This window comes from Rhamphochromis sp. 'chilingali', assembly GCF_963969265.1.
Source record: "Rhamphochromis sp. 'chilingali' genome assembly, chromosome: 2".
NCBI lineage: Eukaryota > Metazoa > Chordata > Actinopteri > Cichliformes > Cichlidae > Rhamphochromis > Rhamphochromis sp. 'chilingali'.
In genome coordinates, this window is record NC_137930.1 from 45,671,581 (window position 1) to 45,690,951 (window position 19,371).

The 19,371-nt window shown below is 39.5% G+C and overlaps 1 protein-coding gene across 1 annotated transcript in view; it reads left to right on the forward strand.

The window, feature by feature from the left end:
* Positions 1-13,799, forward strand: part of LOC308392093 (solute carrier family 23 member 2) — an 80,275-nt gene extending 66,476 nt beyond the window's left edge. The window contains exons 11-13 of the mRNA XM_080874958.1: positions 244-352; positions 13,380-13,475; positions 13,556-13,799. Of these exons, the coding sequence (XP_080731084.1) occupies positions 244-352; positions 13,380-13,475; positions 13,556-13,725 (375 nt within the window). The 3' untranslated portion in view covers positions 13,726-13,799. The remainder of the gene's footprint in view (positions 1-243; positions 353-13,379; positions 13,476-13,555) is intronic.
* The last annotated feature ends 5,572 nt before the right edge of the window (positions 13,800-19,371 follow it).

The following is a 19,371-nucleotide window of genomic DNA, read 5'->3' on the forward strand; positions in this document are numbered from 1 at the left end:
TAAATGTGAATCCCATACCAAAATAGAATTTGGGTCTCTTTTTTTCCTGATTATTCCTAATCTCATTTTAGTGAACTTCCACAGCAGAAATGTCAGCTAGCTGAAACAGATCAACAAAATAATGGCTTGCATCTGAGAGTCAATAAACCAGTTTTAGCAAATTTGTATCACATTATTTCTGTCTCTCTTTCTTTCTTTCTCACCCTATTTCACACACCATCCTGTCTTCTTTTCTCTCTCCAGTATGTGGATCTTAACTCTTCACGTAACCTCGTCATCCTGGGCTTTTCAACCTTCAGCGGTCTGGTTCTACCCACCTGGTTTCAATCCAATCCTGGCATCATTGACACTGGTGATTTTAACACACACACACACACACACACACACACACACACACACACACACACACACACACACACACTTTTAGGGCTTTAAAATCAGTATTTGCATGAAAGTATAGAAATACAGTTAAAATAATCTACATATTGACTGTGAAACATAGTCTGTCAAAAAGTGTGTGTGTGGTTTTTTTTAATGTCAAGTGGTACCATCCAACCTGTGAAAACACACTCAAAGTCTTCTTTGCTTGAATTTACTGAACAAATTAAAATTATTATTTATTTATTTATTTTTTAGTTTACTTTAGTTTTACTCCAGAGCTTCCCAAAGTGTGGGGCCCGCCCACGTATGGGGGCACGGTATGAAAAGGAGAAAAAAAAAAACCATGCTTGGACACTGCTAGCACAGGTGCCCACACAAACACAAAGCAGGAGATGAAGCATCGCTGAATATGTTTCCAAACCAACTTCATTCTAAGCCAAAGACTAGAAAATATGGTGAAGCATATCTGCCCTTTGGTTTCACCTGCACAAGTGGCAAGGTAGGTCTCCACTGCAAAACTGCTTTTCCCTTTGTTGGGAGCAGCGCTGGGCTCTTCAAATCACGGACGCTCTTCAAATCACGGACAAACAATATCCCACATTCTTGATTTTTAGTTCACAAACACTTGTTGTAATGACTAAACTTCTCCTGACATTTTGGAGATGTTAGCTATTTATACAGTAAAGTTACAGTGGGATACAAATAATATCAGACAGATCCTGCCACGATTTGTTCCCTCAGTTCAAATCACAGACAAACAGTATGCCACAGTTGTTTATGTTTTTAAACCCATTTTGCACAGAGAGGCATTTATTGAAAAATGTATTGATAGCAATGTTGAATATTATAACACAGGGAAAAAAACAACTACACGTAAAATAATCACACCGTGACGCCTCTGCCTTTCTAAATAGAGGGACAGTAACTGCGTGTGTGTAAGCGTGCGCATAGTCAATTTAACAGTAACAGTATTTTGTCTCTATCTGCAATTCATCTCACGTAAACAATAACGTGGCGCACAGTGTAATGTGAAATAAAGCACATACCTTTGACGTTGCGTGACAAACTTTGTATTCCTCGTCCACACGTAAACGCAAAAAAGGAGTTTTAAAAAATCTCAGTTTTCGGTGATTCGAAACATCGTTTACGTGTGGACGAAACAGCTACGTTTTCAAAAATACCCGTGTAGGTGCGGACGTTAGTGTAAAAGAGTTAGTAGTTTACTTTCTTTCTACCTGTAATTTATTGCAAATTACTTGTATTTGCTTAATTGTTTACTAAATGTTTGAGGTGTGAAATAAACCGCAATGGAGCAAAATATGGGTGTGTGTGGTTGGAGGATGTGTTTGTGCGTGCACGCACGCCCGGGGGGGCACGAACATTTTTCTTGTAAAACAAAGGGGGGCCCAGCAAAAAAAGTTTGGGAACCGCTGGTTTTACCTGATTCACATGTGTTCTTTCAGTACGACACTCCGTTTTGGCAGGCTAACGTCAGGACTTGGTTCAACTTTTTAAATAAAAATCAGGAGTTACTTCCACCGAAAGGTTGAGTGGAGCTATTTGACATAACTTTTTAAAGTAAATCCACAAACCTTTTTTTCTGTTGAAAGAACATAAATTACTCCAGTAAACTAAAAAAAAAAAATTTGTTTGTTGAATCTAACTAAATAGTATTCTAAACCAGCCAATAGTGAGGTTTCATTTTTTGAGCTCATCCTTGAGCTTGTGTGCCTGTTTGTGTTTTATTGTTTTTGTGTGTGAAGTTTAAACTACTTTAATTTCTGGATTACTGAGCTGATTTATTATTTTAATATTGAGTTTGACTCCTTGTGATATTGTTGAATCTTTGATATCTAATTCCAATATAACATGATGTTCTTATAATACGTTTCTGTTTTGGCTCATAATTTCTTTGTTTTCTCAGTATCCTGAGCTTTTATGTTATTTTTCTGGTTCCTGTCTAGTTTTCATGCCTCATTCTGTGATTTATTGTTGTGGTTGTTTCCTGAATCGTTTCTTCTTCTGTCTCACTCCTCTGCTTTACATCACTGGAGTAACACTGCTCCTTTGTCTGTGTTTTCATGTTAATTTGACTCATCTTTTCTCTCTGTTTAGTATTTTATGTTATTTTCTTTTTTCCCCTCTTGTGTCCTGTGTTAGTTCTGTGTGTTTAGTTTTACCTATGTCTTGTTCCTTTGCAGTCTGCATGTAATCAACTCTTTCTGTATATATTGTTAAAGCATTAGTTGTGTTGCTCCTGTGCAGCTCTGTGTTTTCTTGCTTATTGCTTGTCTTAATTAGTGATGTGTCGGTCGAGAACGAAACGGCTCTTAGAGCAGACTCTTTGAAGTGAACGACGCAAGCCGGGGTTTTCTTCTTTCTCTCACCCTCTCTCTTGCACTTTTTTTCCCGCTTCACTCCACACGCGAGCCTTGTGCTTTGCGCTGGGAAGAGGGGGGAGGGGCGGTAGTTACACTCGCCAGGCACAACAACGTCACATTAGAAAGGTGTAATGATCATCCACAACTATTTTCAGTTGCGGAAGATAAAGGATTCAAAGTTTATTCATGCAGGCCCATATGAAAGAGAATGTGCATCTTCCTTTTGTTTTCATACTTTTTCATATTTATATTTTATTGTGTTGTGGTTTGCAGTGTTTTGTGTTGTTTCACTTTAAATTTGTTTAAAAGGAAAAAGCTGAAAATTTAAATAGTTAAAAGTTGAAATGTTAATAGTTGGTTTTTGTATTGTATGATTTATTTATTACATTTTATGTGGAGTGAATAAATAAAAGTCTATTTACGGTGGCCCCTAGAGACAAAGCACGTACAAACTCCAAAACACGTACGAACTCCAAAACACGTACAAAACACAACAGAAATGCTCCAGGATGCTAGGGGGAGTGTTGAGCTTTTGTTACCTAGTGGCTACACAAGCCAGCAAGTACCAATGACCAGATTTGGTGTGTGGTAGTCTTGTCCTTTAGCGGGCAACCAGCGGCGGTACCAGTACGCTGCTGTAGGTGCCGCAGGTTCTCTTGCTTGACCAGCGATTATCTTCCACGCTTTTCGATCTAAGGCGATGGTTCTTACAGGTGTGTGGTAGTAACAGGTAAATGAACTTTTTTTTTTTATTATTTGAATATATATGAGTGCCTGTGTATAAATACACAAACAATACACATATACTTTCAATTGTGTAATTTAAGTGATCGAGGTAGTGTTTTGGAAGTTCAGTTAACGCTAGAAATGTGCTTTGGACTTTTGTTTATAGCCAATATTAAAGACTCATCATTTGTTGTTCAAGTCAGCCTTCTATGTCCTACATTTGGATTCTGTGTCTATACTCTGTACACCTTGCTACAGTCGACCTCACTGACTGAGTCATTAACTGAGAAACTGTTGTCATTTATATATGTATATATGTTATTCTTAGGGCAGCACGGTGGCACGGTGGTTAGCACTGTTGCCGCACAGCAAGAAGGTCCTGAGTCTGGGTGCAGTCCCCCCCTCCAGGGGCAAGGGTACCTAGACCCGGTTAGTAGAGTACGCTTGGGGAGTGTGATCGTGTATACAGCGTCCCTTTATGTCTGTCTCCACGTCGGTTGAGTGTGAAGTACATATGAGAGCATGAGGGTGGGAATGGATGTTTGTGTCTGTGTGTGCCTGTATGTCTGTGTCTATATGTCAGGTTGGGTATCAGACGCCACCTCTCTGGGGACATCTCGGGCCCTCCAAGGTTTGGAGGCCTATCTCCACCCACCACCACTTCCCCTGCCGGTGGCGGACTCCCTCAGGTATCGGTGCGTTGGTGGTTCTTTGTATCTGGGGGTGGGCGTCCGGGTACACACCGGCTCACTCCTTGGCGGCCGCTTATTGGGGCTCGCTCGGGCCACTTTGGAGGTGGGGTGCCCCCGGCCTCTCGGCCTGGGGCTCGGTCACTCAGGCACAGCTGGCTGCCGGCGGAGCTCACGGGCGCGTCACTGCAACTCCCCCTGGCTTCTGCTCCGCGGCTGCTGAATGAGCTCTCATCTGGGACTCTCCTTAGCTCTTACTGGGACAGTGGCGCGGCTGCCCCTCTGTGGGTCTTCCTTGGTCTCTTGTGTTCTGGGGGCCTCTGGATGTCTGGAGTTTTGATCTCCTCCATACCTGCTTGATACCATAGAGGACAGGGCTGTGGCTCCCCACACTCTCTAGCAGATCATTACATGGAGAAACCTTTGGAATGCAAGCATGCTGATCCACACAGGTATGCACACAGGTGTACACACGGGTATTCACAGATGCGGACTACAGCTTTCTTGGCTGCTGCCTCAAAGCACACTGTGCGCTGTCTATCTTGCGTGCTGCACAATATCGTTTATTATTTAGTAACTATTGATATCTATGACTAGCTAGTTTATTGTGATGGTGCTTTTTTTTTTTTTTTTTTATTATGTTGCTCTTTGTTGTTTGCTGTCTCCCCTGTTTTTTTTGTTTTTCTTTCTCTCCATACAGGTGACCCAGGAGTTTTTTTTTGTTTTTTTTTTTTTTCTCTCTTCCCCCCCTTCTCACCGTCTCTTCTCCCCTTTGGTTTTCTTTCTTCCTCTCCCCCTCTTTCTTTCATTCTTTCCCCCTGTCCTATTAAAAAAAAGAAAAAAAAGAAAAGGATGACAAAGGATGAACTGAAGCTCCGCCATCACGTGATGTCACATGCTGCTGTTTCTGATGTCACTTCCAGAAAAAAAAAAGAAAAAAAAAAGAAGGTCCTGAGTTCAATTCCACCATCAGGCCGGGGTCTTTCTGTGTGGAGTTTGCATGTTCTCCCCGTGTTTGCGTGGGTTCTCTCCGGGTACTCCGGCTTCCTCCCACCGTCCAAAGACATGCAGCTTGTGGGGATAGGTTAATTGAATAATCCAAATTGCCACTAGGTGTGAATGTGCGAGTGAATGTGAGTGTGAATGGTTGTCTGTCCCTATGTGTTAGCCCTGCGACAGACTGGCGACCTGTCCAGAGTGTAACCTGCCTCTCGCCCTATGACAGCTGGGATAGGCTCCAGCGCCCCCCGCGACCCTGAAAAGGATAAGCGGAAGCAAATGGATGGATGGATGGATGGATGTTATTCTTAGGACATGAAAAAAAAAATCAATCCTGTACATAGTACAGTCCTCCAAAATAGTACAAAGTATGGTTAGGGCCTATCAAGCTATAAATATGCTGCAGAACTAACCTGCTCGGAAGCAGGTTATAGCTCAGTAGCGTATAAAATCGCTGCTCACTGACCAATCAATTTTCCAGAAATTAGTTTCAGATGCATAGATAGCAAAAGTTGTTTTAAGAGTAACTGATATCATTGTCTGCAGCAACTGTGTCACTGCTGTATCATGTTATTAATGTCTTTATATTTTAAATAGTTTTCCTTTCGTTTGTGAAATCAGACACTTTGTTGATAAAACAAAAATCTGACCACGTTTCTAATGGTCATCTGGTTGGTCATATGCCATGTCTTTCATGTGAATGTGTGCATAGCTAGATTAGGAAACCTTGGGCTTACTGAGCTAATAACCACCTTCATGTGACTGCTTAACACAATTGGCAGGGTAAGTGAAGCCAGGTATTGAATATCATGTGTATGCTGAACTTGTTTCATAGTACATGGCCCAGCTCTGGCACCCCGATGCCCAGGTATCACATGACGAGTGCAGAGAAAAATTCAAGCACAAAAGATATCTGATACCTATAGAGACAGCAAAGAATGTAGCTTGCTAACACACTGTACTATTTTAGCTTATTCAGCCTGGTTTATAATAATTTATTTCACAGCATAATATCAACAAAATAGGACGATAAAATACACAAGATGGCACATGCACCTGCTCTTTTGTCTATTTAAGCCCACACAACCCATGTCTGTTTGTTATGGCACAGCGCTAGTTTGTTACTATGCATCAATGAGCATTAAAAATGTTGGAAAGCAGCAGTTTCACGTCATTTTCTTCTCAGTTCAGTACACAGTAGCCACTGTACCATGACAAACTCTTTGTCTGTACCCACACTGGGTGTGATCTATCATTTATTTCACCACCTCCTTTATGATTTTATCTAACAGGAATCACAATAGAAAGTGCTCTAAACATCTGGTGCATAATTGAAGAAACTAAGCTATGGTGCTTTAATAACATTTATAATTGTTCAAATAGTTGTGCTGTGGGACACTTTTGTAAGATTTCTGCTTGAGATATTACACAAGTTTGACCATTTTATTTTTTATTAATCAAAACAAAATCAGTAAACAATGACAAAAAATAAAACATCCAGTGACATAGTCCTCTTACGGTGAATTCCAGGCTGTGTTCCCACAGACACTTAGAGATTACCCTTGAAAAGATGCAGTAGTTTTGCCAGCCTAAGCTCCTAATGCCAAGGTGTTCCAAAATCCCACAGGCCCAGATGGCAAACATTTTACATTTAGTCTTTAGGCTAAAGGTGGCAAATTGTCTTTTAGACTAAATGTGTTTTGGGAATCTTTGGTTTTACCTTTATGTACTTAGGACAGAAAAACATTCAGTTTGGAGTCCAGTCTTTTAAGGCATGTTTTATATGGGTTGAATAGGATAAAACCAGCATAACAGCCAGTAGGGGGCACTGATAAGGCTCTTGAGCTTGATTCTTTGTACATCCATGCATGACTTTTCTTCTTAGCACAAGAAGGAGGCTGGGTTGGAATCACATTTATTTAAAGTGTAAAACTGTAGATGTTGTCGGCAGCTTTGAGAATAGAATTTTAAGGGCTTGGCTTGGTTATATGTGACTTTAGCTTCTTTGGAAAACTTCTACATCTAGGGATGTGCAGATTGCAGAAAACATCAGAAAAGAACCTAATGCTTGAAATATTTTTGGGGGGTTTCTTGTTTGTTAGTTTTTAACAATTACTCTAGATTTCATTTGTAAAAATATAGTTTTTTCTATGTTATACTGGAATTTGCTGATTGCAGATATTGCCAACTTCAATCAGGTCTCTGACAATTTTGCAAACAATTTAAAGAAAAAAAGCACTGCAACTTCGTAAGTATTTGTAATATGGTAATCCCATCACATACATCTTATAAAGGTTTCACAGTGCCTAGGTCAAATCTATAAAACATTCCAAGGGTATAATCATAGATAACTCTAGGTTTACTTGCACTTCTGTTTATGTAGTGTGCACAAATTCTTCATTGACATTATTGCCTATTGGCCTATTGGTAAGAGGAATGACTAAACAGGGAAAAACAATAGTGAAAAAGCAGAAAGGGGAAAAATAATAATAATAAAGCTAAATGCGAAAGGTGAATAGGGTAAAATTGTTTTGTAATACTTTAAATGTTTTTCTACATTTTATTAAACATAATAAAATATGCATTCATATGCAACTGATAGATCACTCTCAGCTTACACTAATGCAGTCATCAATCCAAACATTAATCTAATAGATGAAATTACACAATGTGAAATAAATATGATCAGTCAGAGATCTTAGAAGTAAGAGAGTTATAGATCGTCACAGGTTGACAACTGATAAGTACATTATTTTGATGACATTTTGATTAGCTGATTCATAGGCTTTGTGACCACCTCCTATGAAGCGCCATCAAAAGAGCAATCTTCAAGATTAAACAGTTCTTCTCCGCAGACATGAGACCTTGATCCTATGTGTCATGTGATGCTAGTGTCTCCCAAGAAAGTGTTAATCCAGAGTGCAATACTGGGCATGAGGGCTTGTCTGGTTTTCTCTGGTCTAGGCTGCTTACCTCCCAATCCTCTTGGCTTGCCCCCATTGTAACTGGCTGTAATCTGCCCAGCTCAGATAAAGCACTCTTGCTCCAGAGTCTGTCCCCAGCCTCAACATTAGCTGATAGCACCAGACAAGAGGAAACCTGTCAATGCTCTTTGTAAACAAACTCTTGCTCATCCCGACGTCTTTCGATGTACAAGCTGTTGGATTTAAAATCCACTCTGTGGATGCCTTGAACTTTTGACTGCTGTCGTTTTGGGCAGGAAATGTGTGTGTGTTCCTTTGTGTGTATATGTTTTGGGATGGGTTATTTGAACAAGAGTTTTTTCAGAGTCAAACTACGTCAGCGCTGTTTGCAGTTCTTGATTCAATTCAGTACAACTTCATTATGCAGTTTATTGCCTGAGAAGGATTATGAAAGCACGGCCTTGGACTTGCAGGCATTTCCATTTTGAATGGCCCTCTGTATTCCACCATGTGCTCATGGTCACACATGCCACATGAAAAGCCAACTCTGACTCAGGATTTTAGAGTATCTTAGTGGTCTCTAGTGATTAAAAACGGTGCCCCTTGGTCAACAGAAACCTTTACAAATCCATATATCTAAACATCCGTGGCTCTTTTGTCAATGTCACAGGACACTCTTGTGAGGTGCTACAGGCAAATTGTACCTATGTTACCACTTTGTGTCAACAATGTGGCTTTTATTAAACTACCAGCAAATTTGCTCTTTTTGTCACGGTCCTGGGTCAGTGACCCAGTGTTTTGAGTTTCTTGTGCCTCTGAGTTTTCTGTATTATGTTCTTAGTTCTCGTTGTTGTCCTAGCTTGTTCTTTAGTGTAGTGTCTTAGTTTGGTGTTCTTGTATTCTGTTTAGTTCTCTGATTATTTAGTAGCTGCCCTCTGTGTTTCTTAGTTGCTGTCTCCCCTAGTCTAGTTTGCATCTGTGCTAATTCCTGTTTTACTTTGAAGGTCTGTGTCTCATGTGAGTGTATCCTACTTTGCTCCCTTGTCTCATCAGTTCTGATTTCTCCCAGCTGTGCTCTCCTTCTGTGTCTCATTCCCCTCGTTACTTCCCATTGTATTTAAACCCTGTGTTTCTCTGAGTCAGTGTCGTGTCGTCCCTCATGCTGTGTGGATCGCCCTGTGTCTCTCTGTGAGTTCTTAGTTTGTTGTTTCCCCAGTTTAGTTTAGTTTAGGTTAGTTTAGTTTAGTTTGTATGTTTGTCCTACCAGCAAATAAAGCTGTGATTTTTGAGTTCATCCCCTGAGTCTGTGAGTCTTGCATTTTGGGTCCAACTCCTGCCTGCCGCACAGCGATTCATGACACTTTTAGAATGCTACTACATGTTCTGTTTCTTATTATCCACTTCACTTAAAATGTCTCCATGTAAAAGATTAATTTACATCAGTTCATCAGTTACAAAAATATATGTATTTTTACTATTGGCATCAGATAGTAGCTAGTTTTACATTGACGTTGTCCCCTTCTAGGTCATCTCCTTGTGCACCGCTGCACCATGTTTCTCCAAACTGTTTTCTGGAAGTCATGTCCTTCCTCTATACCCCAATCCTAAGAAAATAAATAAGGGTTGATATGGTACAAATCTTAATTAAAAAAAAGAGTTAAAATAGGATTTGGTAGGTGGGGGAACCCTAAGGTCCAGTGTAATGGGGCAGTGCAGCAAAAAGAAGTAATCAGTCACACATACTGTCACATATACTGTGGTTAATACATAAGCAGATTTTACATCATGGCTTTATCATCATGACTTCCTGGCCACTATAAAATTATTATAAAGGCAGACTTTTTGTATGTTAATAAAGAAAGCAATCACCTTAAAGTGGACATGACAGTATCACGGCAAAATGTGCAACAGACACGCCAGTTCGCCATTTTATACTTTGCCTCTCCAAAGCATGAAATGGAGACGCATGCAAAGTTGCAGTAAGCTGCAGAACCAGCAGAGTGAGATATTTTATGTCAAACTAACATTGAAATAATCATGGGAACACATTTTAAACAGACATTATTCATATGTAAATACATATTAGCCAACTAGCTTTATCATTTCTGTCGATTAACGACCCAAGAATGTAAATCATACCTTTCTGTGCTCACTACTGACTTCCTGACTTTAAATATATTATCTCCCCCTGTTGGTAATGCAGATTCTGCATGTGTATCCAGTTCTCGATTTGGACCAGCCTGTCTATTACACACTTTGCTGTGGTTGTGTATTAATGTGTAATAAACCATGGAGCCCAACTTAAAATACTCTAAGATTTAGCACTATCTGTGAATGTTGATTTAAGAAATAAGTATTTAGAGTTACAATTTTTAGAGCATGCGTAGCACCATCTTGTGCCAGTACAGAATGTGAGATCACTAAGTTGGTTGGTTGCTGCTAATAGTCTTGCATTAGCTAGCTAGTAACAGAATTGATAACTCAATAGAAAACAGGGAAACTAAAAGTAAAAAGCAGTCTCGGGGGTGTCACTTTTAAATCGCCCCTGGCTGTAGCAATAACTTTTATGTTAAAAAACTAATTTGTTTTACAATCAACTTTACTCTCTGTCTCCTAAGCAGTAAGTTGTTCTTTATTGTTGGCTAGCTGCACTGTAATGGGAAAATTCTCCTGCTGACTGTAGTGTTAGAGTTTGTCGAGCAGTTTAATAAATGAAGACTATGTGCAAAAGAGCTTGTTTGAGTCAGGCTCACGGTTGATTCACCACACAGACAAACTGTCCGACACTGTCCCCTCTGTGTGTGATTTTTGTTGTTAGGTTGAGTGGACAGACTGAGCAGTTCAATCAACTGGCAGATATATGTCTACAAGATGCGATCAGTGCTATTTTATGCAATAAAATAGTTTTTCTTCTCTTAAAAGCATATCCAACCAGTTTACTACTTATATATCACACAAGAAACTGAAGCATAACTGATAATCCTAGAATGCATGAGCATGTCCACAGGGAGATTTTTTTTGTTCCGTGGACATGCTCATCAAAAGGAGCGAGCTGAAGTGGTTTGCACATCTGATAAGGATGCCTCCTAGGTGTCTCCTGGTTGAGGTGTTCTGGGCATATCCCACTGAGAGGAGGCCCCAGGGCAGACTTAGGACAAACAGGAGAGATTACATCTCTTGGCTGGCCTGAAAGTGTCTTGGTGTTATTCCCCTGGATAAGCAGAGGAGGAGGCTGAGGACAGTGAGTCTGGGCTTCTCTGCTTGGGTTTCTGCCCTCATGACCCTGCTCCTGATAGGCGAAAGAAAATGAATGGAGGGATGGATGGATTTCATTGTACTACTGTACTATGTATGACTGTGCAATGACAATAAAGAGTTATCTTAGATGAACATATCACTGGATGGTAGGATTCCTGATCGTGCTTTGGTAAGAAACTTAGTTATGTTTGGATGTGCTTGGGTAAAGAAAGTATTTTATGGCATAAAATGGTACTGATCACATCTAGTGGACATCTGCTCTGCTAGTTAATTGCCCCTCTCAGTTTACCCACCAGACAAAGAAAAAACACAGGAAGGACAGTATCAGACCACTTTTAAGTTTGAGTTCACCTTGATTTACTTAATCTCTGGCTCTTTTCACAGTGTGCTTTTTTTAATTCTCTCTTCCTTTCATTAAACTCAACCAGTGGTGGCAGGCAGCCACTTCCTTCTTGGACTTTTCTTCCTGTTAAAAGGGGTTTTTCCTTCCCACTGTTGCCAAGTGATTGCTCAAAGTGATTGCTCAAAGTGATTGCTCATTTCATTGTTGGGGTTTTCTCTCTATTATTGTAGGGCAGTGGCTATCAAAGTGAGGTCCCCAGACCTCTAGGGGTATGCAAGGTGCAGATTGGGGGTCTGTGAAAACACATAGTGTCACCTGGCGCATAGTGGCACTTAAAAACATGTGCCAGTGACAACAGTCCCCTCGAGTTTGGCTTTATCGAGAATGTTGATGGAAGACCAAAATGCATTGTGTGTCTTCAAGTGCTAGAAAATGAAGCAATGAAGCCAGCCAAGCTAAAGTGGCATCTCATCTCAAAGCATGAGAGTTATAAGGGGGTCCTTGGAAATATTTTACCCCCTGTATGGGGTCCCTGGCCCCTAAAAGTTTGAGAACCCCTGTTGTAGGGTCTTTACCTTACAATATGAAGCACCATGAAGCCACTTTAGTTTTATTTCTATAGAACTGAATTGAATTAAACACTTTCCATGGCGTTATTGGTTTTGTCACTAACTAGCTAACATAAACTAATGGGAATCTATTAGCAACCAAACAACCTAGTGACATCACATTCTGTACTGACCCAGATTGCTTCAAAAAGTCAGTCCATTTTTAACTGTATCCGGGAAGTGATTTGAATAGTTATTTGGAAGCATTATCTAGCTTGTCTTTGATTTCAGTGGTCAAGGGAACATACAAGTTACTTATACAAAATATCCTGTTAAATGTGATTTTTTTTAAGTTTTAATAAGGTTTGATAAGATTTAAAAATCCTTTCTCTTGGCACTATCAAGTTTTTAGCCTAATGTGTGAATACAATTAATTAATTTGAAATAGACATTTCTCGGTAAGCCATAACCAGATAACCTCACCAAGTTGATCCACTCTCCAGTTAAAAATTTTATATAAACAAGAGCACAGTGCAACTCCCAGTGAAGGGCAAGTTAAGATACTTTAATATATTCATTTATTTGTGTCTATGTGAAGTCGAATGTTTTGAAAACCTCAAACAAAGAAAGTTTTTAACTGTCAAAAAATACCACAAACAGTTTACAGGCCACTGATAAAATATAAAATATCTCAGACAAATCCATCTCAGTCAGACATATAGGGATTCACCCGTTTGCTTCTAAGATGCTTGAATACAACCAAACACCACACAAAAAAAAATGTGTATGGTAAACTCAGCAACCGTGGTAAAAGTGCATACCAGGCATTCTGGCTTCCTCACACAGTAAACTGAGTAAGAGTGAATGCTGTCTGTCTCTCTGTGTTGGCCCTATGCTGGACTGGCATGTCAGCTAAGATAGGCTCCAGCACCCTTGTGATCTAAACTGCATAAGAAGTTAAGGAAATGGGTGGATGGATGATTAAGCCTTGATTTAGTTTTAAAAAGAATGAATCCTTGCCTTCATATGGAAGAGGCAAGCGCAACGATAATCTTGTACAAGATTTATAGTTCTTTTATCTTTGGCTAATAAAGGTTAACGACTTGTTTTGTTTGTTCTTGTCTCTAAAGGAATAAAAGAGCTGGACCAATTGATTGTAGTGCTTTTTACCACACATATGTTCATCGGTGGATTTTTTGGATTCATACTGGATAACACCATTCCAGGTGAATGACAGAATACTTGTGTTAAAGACAATCAATTATAAAGTAAGTTCTATCATCTAACCTCATCCCATCTTTTTCAGGTACTGACAAAGAGAGAGGTATCAAGAGCTGGCAGGACAAGGTGCAAGATGGAAGCAAAAACATGCATGACCAGTCATGCTATGATATACCTTTCTGCAACAAGGTTTTGAAAAGGTTTAGATGTTTCCAGTGCCTCCCCTTCCTCCCTTCTTACAACACCACCCAGTAGGAGGCAACCATGTAATGATGTGGTAGCTCAGTGTGCAACATTAATGTTGGCCTGTTAGCCCCATTAGAACAAAGAAGTCTTAATTGGATGGAATATTCTCAATGACAAAATAAGTGTACATGACACTTACCTTATTTCTTCAGTGCTATTACGGTTCATTTTAAACTTCACTGCTGACAGTGTTTTCACAGTGTCACCTTTCTGCTGAAGTTTCAGTTTCCCATTTTTGTTGATCTGGTTAATTATTTCTAAAGAGTTGAATCTTTGAAACAAATAGAAGTGTTTCACATTACAGAATTTCAAATTCACATTACAGTGTACATAGGAGCTTGCAAAGAAAAGCGTCTGGACTTCTTTAAGTTGCTTGCTCATCCGAGAAGCTTCTTCAGTTCTAAGGTCAAATGGTGGAGAGTCCCAGATATAAACCTAGTGGGAGTATCCCCCCACAGAGGGACAAAAGGACCCACTGATGATCCTCTAATCGCCTGAGCCAAGGTGTGAAACTGGGTGTGGGTCCCAATCAGCCAGTTTCGGGTGTGTTCATTGTGAAACCTGGCCCCACCTTATCATGCGAATTCCTGAGGTCAGATGGCCCAGGATGTGAGTGGGCGTTAAGGCGTCTGGGAAGGGATCTCAAAACTGGATTATAGATGGCAGAGAGTTGGTGTCGTAAACCCCCGCCTCTGTTCAAAGATGGTCGCTCACAGTGGACATAGATGGCTTCTTTCACTCCTCTTTCAAACCATCTGTCCTCTCTGTCCAAAATGTGAACATTGGCATCCTCGAAAGAGTGTCCTTTATACTTAAGATGCAGATGGACTGCTGAGTCTTGTCCTGTGGAGGTGGCTCTTCTGTGTTGTGCCATGCGCTTGTGAAGTGGCTGTTTGGTCTCTCCAATGTAGAGGTCTGAGCATTCCTCGCTGCACTGTACAGCATACACCACATTATTAAGTTTGTGTTTTGGCGTTTTGTCTTTCGGGTGAACCAGTTTCATCAGGGGGTCCTTTTGTCCCTCTGTGGGGGGATTCTCCCACTAGGTTTATATCTGGGACTCTCCACCATTTGACCTTAGAACTGAAGAAGCTTCTCGGATGAGAGGTGAAACGTCTTCAAGCAACTTAAAGAAGTCCAGACGCTTTTCTTTGCAAGCTCCTTTGACTACAATGACCTGGATGACTGAGAACCTTCACAGACATACAGTGTACATTGGCATCAATAGGCAGAGGTCAAGCTGCTGCGGCTTTAAACTGTCATCGTGCTTCTGAAACTATCTTTTAGACTGAAAACCCAGTGGAGACATAAAGCCGCTGATTCTTTAACATAATCGCACTTACCGAAAACAAACACTGAAACAATATTTGTGCTAATTGGTTACTAGTTTGTTTTTATATTATGTTTAATTAATTAATTATATGGATGGTTGCAATTAAAATAGCAATTTATAGGTAGTGCATTTATAAACATTAGGATGTTGTTTTTGTTTTTTTTTTTGCAATATCGCTGATGTTTGTGTCCTGCTTCATTTTCACTGTTTCATTTTGTTTGAACTTGAACAGGTTGTATTAAAATGTGACGAGTTGAGATTGTTGCTTATTAATGTTTTTTATATTAGTGATTATTTTATAGCTTTTTAAGAGTAAACAGTTAATTACAATGATCATGAAGGAGCAAGACCCACAAGCAGGACACCCAAAAATCCAGATCTTTAATCCAGAAAGCTGTACACAGGAAGGCAGAGGAGGCAAACAAATCCAAATATGGCAAAAGTAAAGTCCAAAAAACAATCCAGATGTTCAGACACACAACAAACAAGGAGCAACAAGGAAAAAATTGTGGGCATACAAACAACATACTAGAAATACTAAAATATTTGCAATGTTTGACCAAATCATGGTAATGGCAACTTTAGTCATGTTGCAGAATTCGTCATACTCAAATTCAATCTGCTTACTACAGAGAGTAAAAATAAACACAAATCTATATAGGTTTATAATGACAGCTGAAAAATAAATCTTATAATAGTTAAAACAGCTAACATACACATGCACACACACTCACAGACACTCAGCTTTTGACTTATTGAGTCGTTTTTTGAATGCAGGCACAGCTGTAACTTACCTCAGGTCAGCAGGCAACTTGTTACAAATATAGGAGCACAGTAACAGAAACCACCCTCACGACATGTAGCTCTAATTCGGGGGACACCTGATGTTGTTTAACTGGGTTGCAGACAGTGAGCAGTAAGGCAGCGAACGTTTAGTTCATAAAGTTTAAAATTAACTTTTTGAACTGGGAGCCAATGAAGTAGTTAAGCACTTCAGCACATGTTCAAATTTCCATGTACGTGTAACGACTCTGGTAGCAGACCTTATTATCAAAACTGTGATCGCTGTTCAAAATGATGCCAAGGTTTCTGACTTCTTTGCTGTGTTTCAGAGGCAGGAAAGATAAATGTGAACTAACTGACTACAAATAATTCTGTTCTAAAAAAAATTCTATAAAGTTTCTAGACATCCAGAGTTAATGTCATCAGTGCAGCTTATTAGTTTGTTAAAAAAAAAAAAAGGTTAGATCATGTTAGGAAAAGGCTTCAGGTTAGGTGAAGCAGTGTCATGTGCATAAGAATGATGGGATATATTGAGATTTTTTATGACAGCACCAAGCAGGACTATGTGAAGGTTAACGTGTAACAGACCGGTGATAGACCCAAAGGAAAATCCTTTGAATTTTTATTTGAGCAGTTCCAAAGCTACGAATTAAAACACAAAAACGTTTGCACTTTTGGTATGATGAGTACCAGTGAAAAACATGACCTGACCAACTCTTAAACCAATTGACTTGTGAGCTGAATAAAAGGTCTGCAGCATTTTATTTCTGCCATCTTTACCTTTCCTTTGTTTCTTCCAGGAACTTTAGGTGGATTATGTATATCTACATTTCTGGCAAAATCAATATAATTAATTATTTGAGAAATTGCATCGGAGAAATTATGCAGCATTTAATGATATGATAACAGTACTTGTAATGTGTGCTTTGAAAGTTCGCTGATAAATATGTCACCTGTGATGCCATTGATGTAATGCTCGTTAATTAATCGGTTGGTATTTGTTTTGACAAGACAAATAAAACACACAATAATGATTCGAGAGAGCAACATTTTGAACATTTGTAAATGTGACATCAAGGCGTTTGGAAACAATTAGAGCAAGTGTGTGACCTTTTGTATGAATGGGTCCATTCACATGCTATTTAAAGTCAAAACATTCTAATAAAGGGATTGTCTGTTTTATATCACTTTTCATTGTTGCTGTTGTCAGTGTGAATATTTATATCCCCTGAACTAATGATACATCAAATTATGTCAATTAGGGCAATTTATTCAAAGGAGCTTGCAAAGAAAAGCATCTGGACTTCTTTAAGTTGCTTGAAGACGTTTCACCTCTCATCCGAGAAGCTTCTTCAGTTCTGAGGTCAAATGGTGGAGAGTCCCAGATATAAACCTAGTGGGAGTATCCCCCCACAGAGGGACAAAAGGACCCCCTGATGATCCTCTAATCGCCTGAGCCAAGGTGTGAAACTGGGTGTGGGTCCCAACTCTCCACCATTTGACCTCAGAACTGAAGAAGCTTCTCGGATGAGAGGTGAAACGTCTTCAAGCAACTTAAAGAAGTCCAGACGCTTTTCTTTGCAAGCTCCTTTGACTACGATGACCTGGATGACTGAGAACCTTCACAGACATAGGGCAATTTATGTTGTATATTTGGAAAGAAATCCATCAATTTCCTCTGAACCATGTCTAAGGTTAGGGGGATGATATTTAGTGACGAATACAGCAGAATATAGAATTAATTAATAAATCTGAATATTCAAAATCTTGAAAATGGCACAGATTAACAGTTAAAGATTCCAGTACTTCTCCTGTGCAATATTCAATATGCACAACTAATTGTGAATTAGTGGTTGATATTTTAATCGGCGCCAGGGGCAGAGAGACATCCAGTCCTCACCAACTACAAAGGTCAGAGTAGGATTATAAGAATTAATGTGTAAACAGAAATATTTATTTTTTTATCCCAGTTAAAAGTCAACTTCCCTCATGTAGAGTCCATTGTTAGTTGGCAGAACTTTACTGAGTTAACAGCACAGCATCTAGTTTTGAAAAAAATATGCTACATTATTTTTTAAATGCTAAAAAAGATATTAAACACGTTATGCTAAAATGTTAAAAACAAAGAAAATGGGTTGAACATATGTGTAGCAGCATTTACAGTAACCTTTTACATGCATGTCTGTCTCACAGCATGCTGCCCAGTTACAGAGACAGGGGAACTGCTGAGGCAAAGGTTAATTGCTTTAAGATAAACATGGAGAGCTTCTAGAGCCAATGATTAAGGCAGGTTTATGCAGCATAAGAGACTCCCATCAGGGTCTCACAGTATAAACATGTGCTTAAATGCTTAAATCTTTTTGTTAGTGGATTCAAACATAAAGCCCGAGTACTTACAGTATGTGTCTGCACTTCTTTTTGGCTCTCGGGGGAGGCGGACGCACTTTTTCTCCTCTCCTCTCCCTTATCTTTCCTGCTTAGCTCTTATGTCCTTGTCTAGTCTTGTGTTTTTTTGTATTACTTTCCCTGGAACACTCTCTCACAGTCTGTTTCTAAAACCTAAAGAGAATTATGGATTTGATCAACTGGTCTCTGAATGCTATTGACACACTTTACCCTTTTGTGTTACACATTTCGATGTTTTTTTCCTCGCTACCTAGCCTGACCTGTCTCCCCAATGTGATGTTTGTGTATTGTACGTACGGTCGGCAAGGTCTGTCATCTCGGTTGTGGGCAAAAGGCCTGCAAATGACAAATAAAGGCTATTTCATCTCTCATCTCATGTTTTGGTATTTCTGAATTCTTTGATGTTTATTTTTGACTGATGTTTTGTCTTCACCCCTCCCTGGTCTGAACAGGAATCTTTGAAATCTCTTCCTCTTTCAGAAATACAACCTATGATACATTCTACAGTAAGGACTGGCATTGCATCGTTTTCTCGTGTTGTTTAAGACATTTTTGGAGATCTGACATTTTGTGTGATGTTTAATATTTCTGATCAGGCGCATTACAAAAAATATCCATAGCACTCAGTAAAAAGAATGAAATTCCAAAAAGCAGACACTCATTATCCAGCTCCAAGCACTATGAACAGAGAATAGGGATGAATGACAGTTACTAGTGTAGGATCAATTAAAGGGAGCTCATGGTGTGTAATTTGTCACTTCTTTCAGAACATTGGTATCTAAGGCTACGTCCACATTAGCCCGGATAGATTTGAAAATGTGTTTTCGTTTTCAGTCATTTTCACAGAGTTGTGCGTCCACATTGCAATGGCCGAAAACGCTTATGTTCCAGTGCAGCGCATGCGTGAAACGCAAGAAGATTCGACCTGCCTCATTTCTGTCTGCCTTTTATTTGCTTTCCGGCTCTTTGAAATGTTGCGGCAGAATGTCGAGGAAAAGCAGCAAGTATTTTTTTGTTTTTTGCTGCTGCAAGTAACACAAAAGTACAAAGTTGCAAAAGTGAGTGAGAATTAAAGAATTTGAAGAAAAGCTTTCTGGAGCATGTACAAACTGATATTAATCTGTAATAGGGCT